The 18,248-nt window shown below is 41.4% G+C and overlaps 1 protein-coding gene across 1 annotated transcript in view; it reads right to left on the bottom strand.

Annotated features, from left to right (window-relative positions):
• The window catches only part of LOC149781815 (cytochrome P450 4F6-like), a 72,731-nt gene extending 55,191 nt beyond the window's left edge, over positions 1–17,540 (bottom strand). The window contains exon 1 of the mRNA XM_089935987.1: positions 17,378–17,540. Coding sequence (XP_089792113.1) covers positions 17,378–17,536 — 159 coding nt within the window. The 5' untranslated portion in view covers positions 17,537–17,540. The remainder of the gene's footprint in view (positions 1–17,377) is intronic.
• Between the last annotated feature and the right edge of the window lie 708 nt (positions 17,541–18,248).

Here is an 18,248-nt window from a genome sequence, read left to right as displayed (position 1 = left end):
ACCGGCAATAGGTGTTGAAGAGGAGGATGTCTGAGCGGGGGATATCGGTTCTTGTTTCACTTCTGTCTTCACTTCTGTCTTCACTTTCTTTTTCTCTTGTGATGAAGAAGGGGTGGCCATCATCTTTTTAATCCATCCAATTCTGGAGGTAGGTGGTGTTGTTAACTTGCGTACTTTTTCTGGTGGAGTTTGAAACCCTTCTTCTTCTTCTCCTTTTTCTGTCTTGGTCACGGGTAGTGGTGGTACTGGTATTGGTACTGATACTGGTGATGGTGCTGGACTTTTCATCAAGGTCTTAAAATCTTTCAGAGTGGGTAGAGCTGTTTCGTCTAAAGCTTTCTGGTGAAAGAGTTGCAGTCGTTGCAAGAGTTGACCGTACTTTTGCGATTTTTCTGTTTCGGACAAATCTTGGCGATCCATCAAGGACTGCAATTCGTGTTGTAATTGGGACATCTCGCTCAAATTGGGATTGGGAGGTAAATGCGGGGTGCGTTGTTCTTGCCACCGATGATATTCCGTCCATCGTTTGTAAGGCACTAAAGCCAGTTTTCGTCCTTCCATGGGGTTGTCAGGGGTCGATTCTGAGATCTTGGGACTTCCGAGGCCTTTTTATCTTGCTCCCACCAGTCCTCCCAACATGGTTCCCAAGACTCCTTTCAGTATGGGACCTAACAAGAGGGGTAAAATACCTCCACGTTGGACCAACATCTTCTTTTTTTGACGAATGGGAATTTTCTTTTGAACCATTTGGCGAAGAACGTGACGATGTTTGCCTAAGCATTGTTTCTGGTGTTTGGACAAAGGGATCGTGCCTTTCAAGACGTTCAAACAACATTCGCACACGGTATCGATGACCTCTTTGGAGGCCGATTGAATGAGATTTTTTCGTAGGGGTGGAGAAGCTTTGGACAGGACAGATAACATGTTCCCATGTTTGGCTAAACGTGGTGGCAGTCCTTTCCTTTTCTTTCCTTGGGGTTTTCTGGAGGGTGACATCTTTGAGTCTTCAGGAGCACCAAAAACACTGATACCCTACTTGATCACACACCTTTTTTTATACTGGAACGCGTCGCCACTGATTGTCTTTACGTCGTATCAGTTTGAGGACAGGCATGACACGTCGTGCAGGGGTACGTAACGGACTAAATCGAGCCAGTTCTTGCTTGGACAAATCCAGTAAACTTTGTAACATGCCCGATCTTTCTTGGACTTTGATTTTGGGAGAAGGTACTTTGTGAGCAGCAGCCACTGCCACTAAATTGGAGGGTCCTGCCACTGGGGAAGTTCTTTTTGGGGTCATCAATGGAGAAGTTCTTGGTGTGATCAACGTCTCCAAGTACTCTTCAGTTCTTGGTGTCATTAACGGAGAAGTGGATGAACGTGAGGCTGCCGGAGACGCAGTCACCGCTGTGGCAGGTCGTGGTTTGCGAGTGTAAGGTTGCGTCCTGGCCGAAGAAGAAGTGCCTCTCTTGCGACTAGTTTTCTTCTGTGGACTTTTCTTTTTCTGGGGACTTTTTCTCTGTTTCTTTTTCTGGGGGCTTCTTTTCTTTTTCTGGGGTGGTGTCTGGTAAGAGGAGGGTCCTGCCACTGGAGAAGTTCTCCTTGGGGACCTGGTCTTTTTCTTCTTGGGGCTTCGTTGGACTTTTTTCTTGGGTATAACTTTGGGGGCATTAGGATCCCATCTTAAGAGAGAGTGAATGATGACCCCTCCTAGAGTACCGCTCCCTCCAGGTTTCAAAATGATTTGTTTTTTAGTTTGAGTGTCGATGCGGGGATCGGCCAGTTGGACCAAAACGACTTTGTTTCGATCGAAAAAGCGTTTGGTTTGATGAGGAATCTGAATGATTCCTTGGAGTAATTGACGTGCCATCACAGTGAACCATCGTAAGACTTCTTTGAGACTAGCTTCTCAGACACGAGCTCGTATTTGTGGATTTTTTTCTCGACTGATGCCATACAAGGCACGAATCAATTTGACGGGAAGATGCGACTGAAGGGACGTCATGTTGACGTTGTGTGAGACAGACGAAAAGGGTCTGAGGTTTTTATAGATTTTTTTATGTGGAGTGAAATTAAGTCGAGGACGGAGACGTGTACAGGACAGGCCCTCCGTCTTGGCACCAGTGGTGAAACATGTGGGTACGAAATCGCAAATCCTCGGGGGTCGTAGGTTTCAAATCGACGAGTAAATAGGCGTGTGGAGTTTGAGTGGCATCGTCGTACGCCTGAGTCAGCCAAGGCGTTCCTAACTGTTTGGCTAAGACTTGCACTTGCGATTTATCTCGAGGGCTTTTAAACAAGACCACGTAATGTGCATTGAGACTGATGGTGCGATGGGCTTTACTTTGTTGAAACAAATTTTGGGTGATGTAAACGACACTGGCATTACGGTGATGCCCTTTGCGCGTGAACCACAATTTAATTTCTTCTTCGTCTTCTCCTAACATGTCGTCGAAAATGACCAAATGGGTTTGACGGGAGTCAGAGACGATGCCGTCGTCTTCTTTAGGAATGCCTTCCACAAACACGATGGAATCGCCTTGACTTTCTCGCAAAAGGCTGTATGCCGATTGCCACTCTTTGTAACACCACACGATCCGTTGAGGTGGCCGATCGATCAAATGATGTTTATGTTCGATCAAACGTTTGACGAATTCGGTTTTGCCTGAACCGCTAGGTCCAGCAATGAGCATGTTAAAGGGATGGCGAAGATACAAAGCCTCCCAAAAGGCACGATCTAAGTGTTCGTCGATGACTTTGACAGTAGAGGAAGAGGGAGCAGAGACAGCAGAGGTAGCCATAGTGTGAGAAATGTCACTTGTGACACGAAAACAAACAAGACAAGAGTTTATATACTTTTTCAGAACACGTTTATTGAATGTTTTTTTCAAATATGAATACGAAAGACAAAAATACATAAAAGCCAAAGGCTTAAGTACAAGAATAAAAGGCACATGATAACCATTAACGTGGAATAAACACAAGTGTCTGTACAACAACATGTTTTGGGTAATGTTCTAACCAGTTCTATAGTAGGGGGTAAGGTCACACAAGTGTCCTCCCGAAAGGGTCTTTCAGGCCTGTCCACGACAGTCCCGTCCTGGGTGACGGGTTCTTCTGGCACCGTCACTAACACGGGTTGAAAGGTAACTTTTTTCCTTAAACAACTCTCGTGCATACTGGGCCACTTCTTGGGTCCAAGCCTCAAAGGCACGGACATCTGTCCAATGGGGATGTAAGTCACAAGCTACACACACATCGTCATACACGTCTTGGGTAGCTAAAAGTTGACGAATCTTTTTTTCCCGTAGAGGTCGAGAAGTATCCAGATGAAAACGCAAGGCTTTGAGCAAAAGGAGTTTTTTCATGACCATTTAAGGCCATTGAGGTGGTAAGTACTGATCGTAAAGAGTCCACAAAGAATCGGCTGGTAAACGAAATCCCAGAAAACAAGTCACTAAGACACACACCACTTGTCCTCCCAAATTGAATGGATACAGTTCTTGTAATAATCGATGGTAATGATCCACGGTTTGAATATGGTCATTGAGTTCCTTCCACGGAATCTGTTCAATGACATGTGACATAAGTCGTGGCATGGCAGCCTGTTTTTATATTCTCTTTTTTTCGGATGCAATACACGTACTTTTGTAGCCAGAGATCTTCGTTCTCCAGTAGGGAATTTAAATGTTACATACTGTAACCGAAACGTCAGAGTTCGTTTAGAAGTTTCGTCTTCCGCTAAGCAGATTCCACGTAACAAATGTTGGTAATCCTTTCACTCGTCTTCCTCAATACGTTGCAGTAAGTGAATGTCAAAGTAACCAAAATTATGAACATGTACATCATTGGCGACCTCAAAGTTTTGAACAATGTCTGACCACTGAAACAATTTCTGACGAATCAGTTTTCTTATACCATTCAGGTACCAGTGATTAAAGATCTGGTGACGTAACGGATGCAATTGTTCTTTACGTTTCACTTGTATTTTCACCAGCTCTCGGTAAATCCTTTCTCTCAACTCCTCAGGCAAGCCCAAAATGTTCTCTTGTAAAGTATCCATAAGTATATACACTGTTTTTGGAATCCTTGGGTGGTGGCCAATAGCCTCGTTTACCTTTGTGCCTGATGTAATATCCACTCATAATCAGTCTTCTTATACTTTGAAACAGAGCATAATTTAAAAACGGTTGAATAACTTTGAGTTTGCGTTACACTTGTATTTTGATCAGTTCTCAGTAAATGCGTTCTCTCAACTCCACAGGCAAAGCACGAATGTTCTCTAGCAAAGTATCCATGAATAGGTCATACTAAATCCTCTTTTGTCTGACACAAGAAATGTACTGTTTGCACAGACATGGTTTTAATTCATTGTCGAATCTAAATCGTTTAGTTACTAATTTAGACGTTACAATTCGTTCAGAAGTTTCCTCTTTCACCAAGTTGACATTGTGTACATGATGTTGGTAATTCGTTAACTCTTCCTCTGGAATTCGATGCAGTACGTTTACAATGTAGTAGATAGAATCGTCAATACCAAACCATTCCTTTTTAAAACCTGGGGGTCGTTGATCAATGTCTGTCCAATGGAACACTTTCAACTCAATCAGTCCTTGTATAGCATTCAGGTACCAGTGGTTCAAACACCGGTGAGGTAACGGATGCAATTGTTCTTTACGTTTCACTTGTATTTTGACCAGCTCTCGGTAAATGCGTTCTCTCAACTCCACAGGCAAAGCACGAATGTTCTCGTGTAAAGTATCCATGAACAGATTATGGTAAGTTACTTCAATGTCTCGGTCCCACTAAGGGTAAGTAATGACAATTCGGTGACCATCGAGCATGTTCTACGTAGGCTGAATCTTGCGGTTCCCAGTGGTGAAGTGACACACCGCAACTGAAGCACTTGACTTTATCTCCTTCGCCCAAGTAGAAAAATCCGGCTCTGGCTAATTCTTCAGGGGTCGGTCCTCCCAGATACTTAGGCCATTTTCCTTTGAACGATTGAAGACGATTTTCAAAGTCGCAGTATTCCGACAAACGCACAGGAAACGAATATTCGTCTTTCACAGGTTCGTTTCGATGAGAGTTTGGTGACATGAACAGGAGTTTGCTCAGGGCTGGATGACATCCGTAGGGGGGGTAGACGTGAAGGTGAACATTCCCCTTTAAAACGAAACCCAGTAAAATGTCCAAGAGGACGAGCGGCATCACTTTCGCATCCCTCAGGTTTGACACGCACAGCATCACTTTCCATGATAGGGGTCGTAAAAACAAAGTTCCCATGATGCTTTACGGCATCGCTAAGGTCACAACGTACAGCATCGTACCCATCGCAAGACTCACAATCGCATTCCACTTCAGAAGCCTCACACTTGAATTGTGCCTTTCTAAACAACTTGTTTTGTGTTTCTCTGAAAGTATTCATCTTGTTCGCTCGGTCTTGGTAGTCACCATGAACTATTGGTCTTGCCTAGGGTTCCTTTTTATATACAGACCAATACCGACGTGTCCATACGGTAAGGTGAAATGATTGGGAAGTCGAACTCGCTTCTGGTGCACGATTTGATAGACTTTTTCCAAGGGTCGACTGACGATGTGGTGAGTGGGTAAACGTACAATCTTGTTCGGTTGATAGGTGGTCACTTTAAAATTTCCATCCTCTCCCGATTGCAAGGCTTCTTTCAATACCCCAAAGTTGACCACTCGACTGGTACGATAATTCAGAGTCAGTCCTTTCACTTTGCACGTCGTGTGCACTTCTCCTTGTTTGTCCCGGTATTGGTAGCCGTAATTTTTGGGACCGCCACTGACGAAACTTAGAATCTTGTCGTCGGGATGCTCGTCTGTCCAGGCTCCTAAACGGTCTCCTTCGATGTCAGGGTGCTGTTGACTCGGGTGATGGATGTAAATGCAACTGTCCGTGTCAAAGTACAGGACGCGTTCTCCTAACAGTTCTAAAGCTTCGTACAATTTTAAACGAGCATGAGCTGTCACGTAAGCCGCAATGATGACATTTCCAAAAGGGTCGTCTTGTACAAAGTCCAGATCTTCTTCGTAATTGACCAAGATCAAATTCTCTCGAACGACGTCCACGTGTTTCATGTATTTGATTTTGTCGTGAATCATCTGGAAGTAGCGGGAAGGTTCTGTCAAATATTCCGTCTTGGGTAAACACGGTCGTTGTGCCATTTTACCCCACAAGCAATTTAACATCACTTTGGCAAACGATCGCCTGCCTTCGTTTTTTTTTTCGATGTGGTCTAAAGAGATGCCTTCTTGTTCATAGTATTTCTCTTTGAATTGTATTTGGTCTTCGGGAGTGTGACACCAGGAAGGATAGCCGCTGGCTTCTTGCTTCAGTTTCAAAAAGGCATCCACGTAGTAAGCGAAAATGCCTTTCTGAGTGGGGTCACCCTTGTGGTATTGTTGTGTCTTGGGAAAGTGGCAAATTTCGTACACTTCTAACAGTTGGTATCCCATGTCCAGAGTTTTTAACAATTCTACGCTGACCCAGGTTCCCGTCAAGGCCCGTTCTTCCTGGGTGTGATGGAAAGGCTGGTCTTGGTTGCACGTTTCGGCACAAGTACGGCACAAGGGAAACATCAGTTTGCCTTGACAATGGTGAGGTAAGACGGGATGGTATAGGTTCGTGGGAGGCAAAACTTTACACTTGATCAAGCCTTCGTATTGTCGAATGTTTTTCAGGTCGATGTGTTCCGTCAGCAATTGTGGGTGCCCTACAGGAAAGCGACAATATTTGCACACGTAGGGATACATTGAACACACGTCCAAGTATTTGATTTCTTCTCCTTTCTCTTCGTCGGCTTGGTACAGCAAACAGGTGGCATTGGTCCTTCCTCCGTACAAACTATCCCTCGGGTTCAGCGGGTCCATGAACTGGTAACTTTCCACGAGGCGTTTAAACACGGGATCAGTTTTCATACGGTGATCGTACTCGTGTTCCCACATTTCCACCACTTGGTATCCTTCCTGTTCCAACTTTAAGCGCCGCTGACATGTGTCCTGGTACAAGTCTTCCATGGTTCGTTGTAAAAACTGATTTTTAGTGCTACGGTCAGGGTAACAGACGGGACATCCGTGAAATAAGCAACCGTTAAACTCGTACACGATCTTCGGGTTTTCTAAGTCCCAGCCATCGACCGAATACGTTCCGATGGTCTTTTCACCCCCTCCGTTGAGGGTATGCTGAATCCACTTGTCTTCCTAGTCGTACAAGTAATGTAACTAACGTAGGGCTTTGACCGAGTATTGACGTTTGACAAAGTGGGTCGTTTGAGGACTGATGACAGCCACGGTGTTTTCAGGCATGAATCGTTGTCGATACACTAAGGAACACGCTTTGGCAATGGTGCAAGCTTCTTTCAAAGGATCGACCCCCCCGCGTTCCATGAACAGTTCTCGAAATTTTCCACAGCAACGTCGTAAAATGTCCACGTCGGAACGACAATACTTTAGCATTTCTTCCTGAAAGTCGAAAGGGTCCGAGGCATGAGCCTGGTACCAAGCGTAGAAAGCTTATCGTTGTTCGGTACGCATGTTGTCGGGGTCGTAATAGTGAGCCTCGGGCAAATGGGGTAGAACGGCGTGTTGATTGGCTACCGTATTGAAAAAGTGTGGAAATTACCCTTTAGCCATTTCTGTCATTCCAAACGTTTTAGGCATTCGACTCAAAGGCATGGCTAAGTAACTCATCGCATCTTTAAACTGCACTTGTCCCACTTGCATGAAAATGATTTTGGCTCCGTTCAAAGTCACTTTAGGACGTTCGGTGCCATGTTCCGTATAGTATCTGAGAAGAAACTGTCCATCGTATCCGGAGAAATTGTGAGCCATCACTGTGGCATGACGATGACAATCTCCGTAACGTTCGATGTCCTCTTGGCTCCACGTCTTGTCGATGGGGTCTAAGACCCATTTTGCAAAATCGGCTAACGTGTTCGGTCCCTGAAAGATTCTTTCACGCCCTCCAGGAATCTTGCTGCAGTGAGGGCAATGACTGAAGATAGGTTCTTGAATGCACTTCTCGCACGCTCGATGAGCCACGCAGAAATTAGGAATGTGAATGCCAGTCTCTTGCATGCATTCGAAATCGAAAAAGATGAAATTGCCTTTCTTCTTGTGACCGTCCTCTTTCTCTGGTGGGGGTTGGTATTTTTGCACGTAGCATTGGTGTTCCAAGTCCACGATGTGGTGACAAATGTGACATTTTTTCTTTCCTCGACATACGTGTGCCTTGGCCTTATTGGTAAGTATGCTTTGTCCACAGGTAGGGCACAATCTCAGCAGTTGACAAGCACATTTCTTCTGTGAACCTTGTGTTTTCAAATGTTGTTGGTAACAGGTAGGGCTGACAAACGTGCGCAGACAAGTTGAACAAGGCACTGGTCCTTCGCTCAGACAGGGTGGAGAGGCCAAACATCCTGGGCATTTCAATCCACAATGTTTGTGTTGCTCTCGATTGTTATAACCATAATCACATTTCTCACAGTAATATCTGTATCCCAGGAATCCGGTGATAGTGGTAATGGTATCGAAATGGTCATCGTGATAATAAACATGAATGTATTTTCCGTCCTTAAAATTTTGGCCTCGAAACAACAGAGGTCCGCGCACTTCTTGAGGGTGCACTTTCAAGGTGTAGCGTGGAGCTAGGGCATCTTGCAATTTTTGCATCTCAGGAATGCCACAGGGTGTGTCTTTGGACAGGTCAGCTTGTTGCAACAGGTGTTCTGCTTCGTTTCGTTGTTTGGCTCGGTCCGATTGTCGAATAGTTTTCCAGGCTCTTTTCCATTCTGCCGTGTCGTTCTTGTTGGCATAGGTTCGTCCCACCACGATGGCTCGAGCTAATTACATCTGGTCTTGAGGATTGTGAATTTGGACAAGGCTACGCTTAATGCTGCGAAGGTCGTTCACCAATAACATCTTTTTGCGTCCGGTCCCTTGAGGAGGAGAGACGTGGGTCATGTCCAGTGTGGCTTTACCATCGGTGATGTCAAACTGATCATTAGATTGTTGTACGTGTTGAATCTTGTCCATGACTTTGGAAGCAGTCAATTCTGCAGGGGTGCTAAACTCGATCCAAACAGGGGATTTCAAACCGTCGTGTTGTATGGAAAGTCTCAAGCGATCGTCTTCTTTGGGTTGACATTGTCGCTTGAGTGCGGTGAGCAAAGAATCCCACACCCTTGTGATAAACACTTCTGCTTTCTCTAACGGTACTTCAGCCTTGAAATCTTTAAACTTCACTGTGTATTTGTAAGCCGTGGTTCTAAATTTTCTAGAGGAGCGCTTTTCCGTCTCTCGAATGGAATAGTATTTTTCAGGGTTGACTAAGGGTGGTGAACTTGGTTTAGAGGGTTCGGATTCTGGTTCACTCATGTCCTCTTCAAAATAACTGGCATGAATTTGTGCCAAAATTTCAGCCCTGGTACGAGGCGATAGATCACGTTTCTGCCTCTTACTTTCTTCTTCTTCTTTCTTCTCGAATGAATAGGATCGTTTCACTTTGAGTGAAAAACGTCAAATGACTCAAGTGTAAACACCATAGACTAATTTATAGTCATGGCAGACCAGCGTATATAAAAGGGTGTGTGTCTTGTCCTTTCACTATTCATTTCACTCTCAAGCTGAGTACAACGATGGAAGAAACTAACCAAATCGAACGTTTCGTCAGAGCTTTGCGAGGAGTCATTAGAAAATTCTCTTCAGACCAGCCCACAGACTACTCTCCTTCCTTTCGAGATAAAAGTCAAGATACGTGCTATATCTGTCAGAAGAAAGGGCATTGGTCTTCAGAGTGTCCAGACCGTCAAAAAAGAAAAAAAAACAGGGGCTAAAAAGGACAAAAGTCAAGATACCTGTTATTATTGTCAAGAAAAAGGACATTGGTCTCCAGATTGCCCAAAAAAGAAACAAGAGGAGTCAGAAGAAAAGAGGAATTCTTCAGAAGAAGAGAGGGATTCTTCAGAGGAAGAGAGGGATTCTTCAGAGGAAGAAAGCAGACAGGTGAAGAAAAAGAAACAGGAGAAGAAAAGAAGAAGGGAAGAAAGTGAGGAGGAAGAAGAGGAAAAGCCTGTGACAGTGAAGAAATTCAAAAAACAGAGAGACTAAAGAAGGAGAAAGAAGAAGTCTATGAACTTTATATTACAGTGTTCTGTTGTGAATTGTGAATTGGATTGTAACTATGGATAAAAAAATAAATTAATGATATAAGGTAAGTGTCTTTGAGTTTTGATTTTAAGATAAGAACGTACACTCACGCACTCATATAAACGTACTATAGGGGTAAAAATGTTTTATTTTTTGAGTTATTGGCAATTGAAATTGTATTTCTTTTCGAGAGACGTGGGCGGCCCTGAAAAGGGCCTTTTTTGGTGTAGGGGTGAGTTTAAGCAATCAACTTTAACTGCCTTAAGCCTTTGCCACGGCCAAGGCCTACTTCTGGACTGCGTACTGTTGATGATGATGATTGGGTTGAAATCACTAAGGGTGGTACGGTAGGCTTAGTCACAGGGTTTACGTGTTTAGCTCGGAAAGGTCGTATTCTCTTCGGTCGTAATAAAGAAGTCTGATACATTTGTTTCAGACTCCTTAACTCCGCTAAAATGTCCAACAGTACGTGACCGTTTGATTTTCACCCTCTTGTTTCTTTGCTGATACTTCTTCTTGCTGTTGTTGCTGTTGCTTTTTTCTTACCTCTTCTTCTTGCTGCTGTTGTAGGAGAAAAGCTTGTTCCGCTTCCTTTTGTCATTGTATAAATTTCTCCAATTCTTCTTTCTGTCTCTGTCTAAAATTCTCCACTTGCGGTAATGAAGAAGGCAACGAAGGTTCCGGAACAAATTCTTGCGAGGTTGTTGTTGTTGTTGTTGTTGTTGTGGGGTTTAACGCCATTTTTCAGCACGATAGGGCTATACATGGCGGCCAGTATTAATGGTGGAGGAAGAACCCGGAAAACCCCGGAAAGAACCACCGACCCACGAGAAGCTACTGGCAAGCTTTCTCACATGCCCACATTGGCTGAATCTTAGACTCGAACCGCCGCAGACATAGGTGAGATGGCAGTGATCCGTAACGAAGAGCGCTTTAGACCACTCGGCCACTCGGGGCCCCTTCTTGCGAGGTAAGAAAATCCACAAAATCCCAATGTACCTCTTCTGAAAGTAAGTCCGGGTTCCCTTGGGCAGTCTCCCCTGCTGGTGCACCCCAATGGATCGTTTTCTGAGTTTCCGTCATGTTGAATCACTGTCCCATAAATTGACTGAACACAAGCGCTAGCGAATCTATATAGACCACGTGACGTCACAGACTGCTCTCTTCGGATTGGATGCGGGCTGACTGAATTTTGTAACGCGTGTTCGGATTGGTGAATGAACTCAATCCGTTTCAATCCTTCCTCTACCTATAAATAAGCGCAGTTCACTGCATTGATTCACCTGTTCTCGTCGCTTCAAGATGTGGACCACAGTTGAATCATCCACCCTTGTGTCTTCCATGATGTTTAGGACGGATATACTCATGTATGTCCGGTTCAAGTGGACCATTGTCGACAAGTCAGACACCAGTATGTGGATACGAAGAGTGTATGTAGAAAGACAAGGTTGCCTCAAGAGGACACTGATTTATGTCCCTCGAGTGAGACGCAGCTTGAGGACAAGAAGATGCCGCAGATGCCCTTTATGTTAATGGATACATTAACATAAACCCAAAGGCCCTTTTCAGGGCCACCCACATTTCTCGAAAAGAGAATGACTTTCCATTGCCTACCCCTTTTTAAAAAAAAAAAAATTTTTTTAAAAAAAAAATCCCTTGTTCAATTCCCTTGAGGCTATAGTGGCCCAAGACTTTTTCCCATATTCAATTCCCCTTGAGGCTAGAGTAGCCCAAGACTATTTCCCATGTTAAATTCCCCTTGAGGCTATAGTGGCCCACGATTTTTCTCCATGTTAAATTTCCATTGAGGCTATAGTGGCCCAGGGGTCTCTGTAATGCTAATTCCCATTGAGGCTATGGTGGCCCCCCTTACTACTATTGCAGAGTTAAAAATAATCTGCAATGGTAATTTATCTTTGCAACAGCAAAAGTCGCAGCTGCACCAACAAACCTTTGCTTTGCAACAATATCTAAACATCATGCATCATACTGGATTGGGCGAACTCCTTAAAAATTAGGGAGGAATCAAGTAGTTCGATACTTTAATAGGAATTCTTGTTACCAAACTGAGCTTGCCAATCCCTCCACGTCTAATACCGAACGTCATCATAATAGATAACTTTAAAACAGCCTTTTTGAATCAAAATCAAACAAATGGGACGAAATGATTCTGTTTTAAAACTTTCTCCGGCTTGGTAATAAACCAGCATAGTTAACCGATTCCACATCGACCTTGATTGATCATATGTGCACTACTCACCCACAGTCCATATCCGGAACCATTTTACCCTGATTAGCTCTAACTAACCATTATCCGGTCTGTATATCAATCAATCAATTCAACAAACTATAAAAGAATACTCATACCAATATTCTATACAGATCATTAAATAGTTCTAACAATCATTATGTTCCTTGCGAACTATCTGCATCATTTTTTAGCTCTGTATCTGTGTTGAAAGTTGAGTGTGACATGGGTTTAATCCTTACTTTAGGAACATGCTCCACTAAAATCAATACGTCTTAAACTAATAACACAATAGTCTTATGTCACGTGTTTAGGCTTGAACAAACAGTAATACAAGAAAGAGTGAAAACAACAAGCTTTGAAAAAAATACAATAATTTATTTCCCTGGAAAATTCTGTAAAAACGAAAAATATGAACTTAACGGTTTTAAGAATCAAATCCAAAATTATCAAAGAATAATCAAAGAATAAAATGTGTGTAGTCCTAAGAACAAAATGTTCTACTGATTTCAAGTTCGAATCCCGACGAAGAATCCAAGATGGAAGACGATGACGTATGGTGAAATATGTAGTGTTGGATTCTACAGTTCCTTGTAGAAACAAGAAATATCAATCTGGCTTTGGAAATCAAAATAAATTTCTTATAAGAGCTGTCTTTGGAGGGAAAAAAAATCACATGAGCACGTGTATTTTCCAGAAAAATATTAGAATTAATCCTTTTGAATCCAAGTAGCACAACATACAAGTTCCAATTTAACAGCCCAGCTTCTACTGAGAATAATTCTCCAAAGCATAGGTTATATCATATTCTAAACGTAAACAAGGGATCACGTGATCGTCTCGAAGCTTCTAGAAACTACGTACTTGTTAAAGGTCACGTACACCTAGTGTGAACTTATCGAAAACCAATCATTGTACTCTAAGAAAAACCAAATTTTTAAAAATGTTTGCATCTTAAACCCGAAATTTCATCATGACCTCGAGAAAAACCAAACATTTTAAAATGAATAGAATTTGTTTACGTGGACGCTTTAAATTTTGAAACAATGTCAGGATTTAGGTCAACACCTGGTGTTTATAAACTAACAGTCAAGGTCAAACTATTTTCTGAAAAGAGTATCATCTCTAGAGAATAAATTTACATTACTATAGCATGGAATAAAAAAAACTAACAAACAATCAAATTGAAATAAATATGTATTAAATCAGATACAAGTAAATCAAATATGCCTAACAACCGGAATGGTACATTGATAATGTAGGGGCCCAGTGTAGCCATGTGGTCTAAAGCACTCTCCGTTACGGATCACTGCCATCTCACCTCTGTCTGCGTAGGTTCGAGTCTCGGATTCGGCCAATGTGGGTATGTGAGAAAGCTTGCCAGTAGCTTCTTGTGGGTCGGTGGTTCTTTCCGGGGATTTCCCGGGTTCTTCCTCCACCATTAATACTGGAAGCCATGTATAGCCTATCGCGTGCTGAAAATGGCGCTAAACCCTACAACAACAACAACAACAACATTGATAATGTAACAACTGGGATTGGCTTTAATTATTGCCGAGCACGATATTCATTTGACGAAATTAGCAGTCTATCAATTTCAACTATGGCACACTCTTTGCTCGAGTCTTATCTAACAAACAGGTCTCAGTGTGCTATTATTAGAAACCAACCATCAGCATTAGAACAAGTAAGCGAGGCATCACACAAGGATCGGTTTCAGGGCCTGTCCTTTTTCTAATGTTCTAAGTGATCTATCCTTTCGTTTTAAATACTCAAAGTTTAGTATATTCGTTGATGACACAACCATCCACTATTCCGGCAGCTGTACATCAGCTGTTGATTACCGTTTTCAGACCGGTATTGAATCTGTTCATAAAATGTCGTGCGTTAAAAAAGTACACGTTAATCTATCAAATGCTAGAAGTGCTCCGGTGGCCATGGTCGGTCATAACATACCAATCGTATGAGGGTTCGAACTCCGGCTGAGTCCCACCAGCAGCTTATAAAAACAAAGGATACTGGCAGCTGCTTCACTTGGCGATCAGCATTAAGAGGTTGGTGATAGAACTGGTCGGCCTGGTGTCAGGATAATGGACTGGGTGGGAGATGGTGCTACAAGAATGCGGCATGATACACCAGTGCTAGACATCGCTATAAACTGCCACACTGAGTGGTCCACCAAATAAAGGGACTATACTAATGAAAATTATTTTCAATTAGTACGTTGCTGAAAATATTCTTAAGCTATATCGTGACAGATATATTTTATATATCGTAGATTATGGTTGTATTTTTGGGAACAACTGCAGTACATCCGAAACTTATAAGAGATAAATAGCAAAAAATAAGCTGCCAAATAATTACAAAAACTGATATTTTTTCACATAAACTGGATGTGTGTGTGGTCGATATCAAATCGACTGCCGTTTGCGAACGTTTTGCATTGCACAAAGGCTGCACGCTGTATAATACTTTCAATGGCCTTATACCTGATTGTATATTTTATCTATTAAACAGCGAATATATGACCTTGACTAACATTTATTTTCCAAACAGTATCATCTTATTCCATGATCTCGCTCGTCCTGTTTCAATAAATATCGCCCTGTTTCAGGTCCAAAATTACGGACGACTATTCCTATTGAAATCAGAAATTCAACCACTCAGTGTAAATTCAACAATTTAATCTAAATTCAACTATTTAGTGCAAATGTAACTACTTCAAATTCAGTGACTTCGTGTAAATTCAGCTACTTAGTGTAAACGCAATTATTTTGTGTAAATTCAGCTACTTAGTGTAAACGCAATTATTTTGTGTAAATTCAGCTACTTAGTGTAAACGCAATTATTTTATGTAAACTCAACTCCTTGTGCTATTCCTAACTCATTGCTCGCCACTAATGATAACTCGAGCTTCAATAGATGTATGTACGTATGCAGTTTGCATAGACTTGAATGGGACCCATTTAGGTTATTAGCTTTAGTGCTAGATATTGTATCCTCTTAAAATTCCGACTGTCATCGTCACCAATATCTCAGTTTATTGCATCTTTTCATGTAAATGAATCGTGTAAAATGCCTACAATACTTTATACTTTGTTTTCCTCAGTTTTCATTCTTGACTCGAAGACCACCTGTTTTAATTGTTTGTTTTATTTGGTCCTCTTTCTTGCCCCAGCATCGGGGCTTACCGCAAGAACAGTTGTTGTATAGAAACACGATGAGGGGGGAAAAAATAAGAGTGTGTGATTTGTCTAAGACGTTACTGTAGGAACTCCAGTCTTCTCAAAGCCACATTCAAAATATGCCGAAAACTGGGATGATAAATATAACAATGTTTGCTTGCTCGGTCCTGATCAATTAAGCCTTTTATCTTTCATCTTTTATTTTGTTTTGTTTTTTGGTCAACCTTTCCTCTTTCTTCCAAGATTCATTTTATTTAATTTCTTTATTTTCCTTGACAATTTCTTTCTTGCTATTTCTTCCATTTGTCTTTTTAATTATCTCTTTTTGTAAAGTACATGTATAAACTTATATTTGCTTGTTTTCAATATATGAGACAGAAAAAAGAAAACAAAAACAGTGTGAATCATGTAGGTAAAAGACCGACCATATAATATGTATATGCGGAATTTGGGATTTATTATGTATATTACATTAGTTGATAAAAAATGAATTATATTGAGGTAAATATGAAACAAGACGAAAGAACGATTCCAGGCCCTTCATCATGCCCAGGCCTGATACTTAGGGTTAACATGGTCATATTCCGACCAGTAGGGTAATTCCGACCGTGGATGTACGTCCTGCTGTTTCCAACAAATATTTGCAAATAATTTGCTGTGTTCTTCGCTTTTATTTTTGTGCACATGCGTATGCAGATTAATAAAGATGTTCCCTAGTGACGTGGGCATCGCGTGACAAAATGACGTAATCGCAGCAATATTCTCTGTTCCGCGCGAGTTCAGAAGCGGCATTCATAAAAAATGTACCATTTTATGGCAAACAACAATAGTATGCAATGTTCTTTATGGTGGTCGGATTTACCCCAGGATATTTATCGTAAGAGGGCAATTCCGGCCAAGAACACACGCTTAAAGAAAATGAATAATTAGGATTAGTTTGTATTGAACTTTGAAGAAGAAAAAAAAAGAAGTAAGTAATAATAAAAAAAACAAATAAATACAAAGCACAGATATAAATCTAAATAACAAAAAATGTCACTCCTCTCCACAATTATCTCTATAACAACATCCACAATTATCTCTATAACAACATCCACAATTATCTATATAACAACATCCACAATTATCTATATAAGAATATCCACACTTATCTGTATAACAATATCGCTTTCTATCTGCAATCTCTCTATCTGAAATATTTTTAAAATAAAAATTAAAGCTTTTAAATCTGCCAAGATAAACAAAATCTTTGTCTTTTATAGATGAAACTGGTATATGTATGATTCATATATGGTGGTCGGTATTATATATATGATAGGTCGGAATAAGCCACAACACGGTCCGATGTACCCTCTGCGTACATAGTAATAATAAAATCACTTTTCAGTAAGAAGAACTCAAATTATTTTGAATAACGAAACTTGTTGCAAGACAAACGATTGACTGCTTTCCGTATCGTAGTTAGGTACTCTGTAGTCGGCTTCAATCATGATGTTGTCGATCAACGACCTAAGTGGTCGGAATACAACCAGTTTGCTAGGCCCAAAAAAAAAAAAAACACGCTTGCACGAGGCCTGTGATGCTATTGTATGTAGTATGCCAATTACTTTATCAACTGGAGTGGGGGCCTAAAGCTGTCGCCTTACTCGAATATCAACCTTCCCACGCATATTCCCCCTCCCCTAAATAGAGAAATGTTCAATCCCTTACAGATATTTGCTCTAGGTCAAGAACCGAACAACCAATTTAGAGAGAGAGAAAGAGATAATACCTTGTGCATGTTTCCCAGAAGCCAGTGTCCATCCTTGGGTCCAGGACAATCTTTGAATATCCGTCGTAAATTGTTATACCATACGATAAAAGCGACGATTTTGTAGAAAATATAGCTTAGGACACCAACGATAAGGGCATTTAACGCCAAGCTAGACATGGCAGCTCGCTTGGTTAGTTCAGAAAAGTGTTGAATACAATTGTGATTGATAACCAGCTTTGTGCCTATATAGCATACTTCACTGTACAAAAGGATGAACGCAGGTTTTTCGCAATTTAATAAAATTTGGACAATGCAGTAAATGCTATAAATCCTGATCACAAATTTAGACCAGACTATGCATTATATTTGCCTAATAGAAGAGTACATAAATAAATGGACAGACGGACGTACGAATGTATGGAAGGATTGATAGATTCTATCTTTGAATGTCTGCATATTAAGTAATATAGACTGCTTAAATTATTAACTTAAAACTGTAAAGTGTAAACAGTATAGGAGCTTCATCAAATTTTGTCTTCAATAATGTTAATTTAATAACTTGTTACAGCAACTGTGCTCACAATTAATATACTAGTTGTCGTTGTTTTGGGTTTAACCCCATTTCTGATCGCGAGATATTTATCACTGGTGGAACATAAACCTTGAAAAACCACGGTAAGAAACTCCGACACAAGGGAATTTACCACTATACAAGAAAGATTTGGATATATTATCTCTGAAACAGAAGAAACTCCGTGAGAAGAAGGCATTCGTCTAGCTGTGCCATCGCTCCATATTTACCAAGACGCGTGTATAACTAGTTGGTTGAACCAACATATTTACGACTGGAAAGATGTACGTGACTGGAAAAGGCTTTAATGTAATGCCT

The sequence above is a fragment of the Sinohyriopsis cumingii genome, chromosome 15 (genome assembly GCF_028554795.1).
Source record: "Sinohyriopsis cumingii isolate HCF-2022 chromosome 15, ASM2855479v2, whole genome shotgun sequence".
Classification (NCBI taxonomy): domain Eukaryota; kingdom Metazoa; phylum Mollusca; class Bivalvia; order Unionida; family Unionidae; genus Sinohyriopsis; species Sinohyriopsis cumingii.
This window is presented reverse-complemented; position numbering and strand designations above follow the sequence as displayed.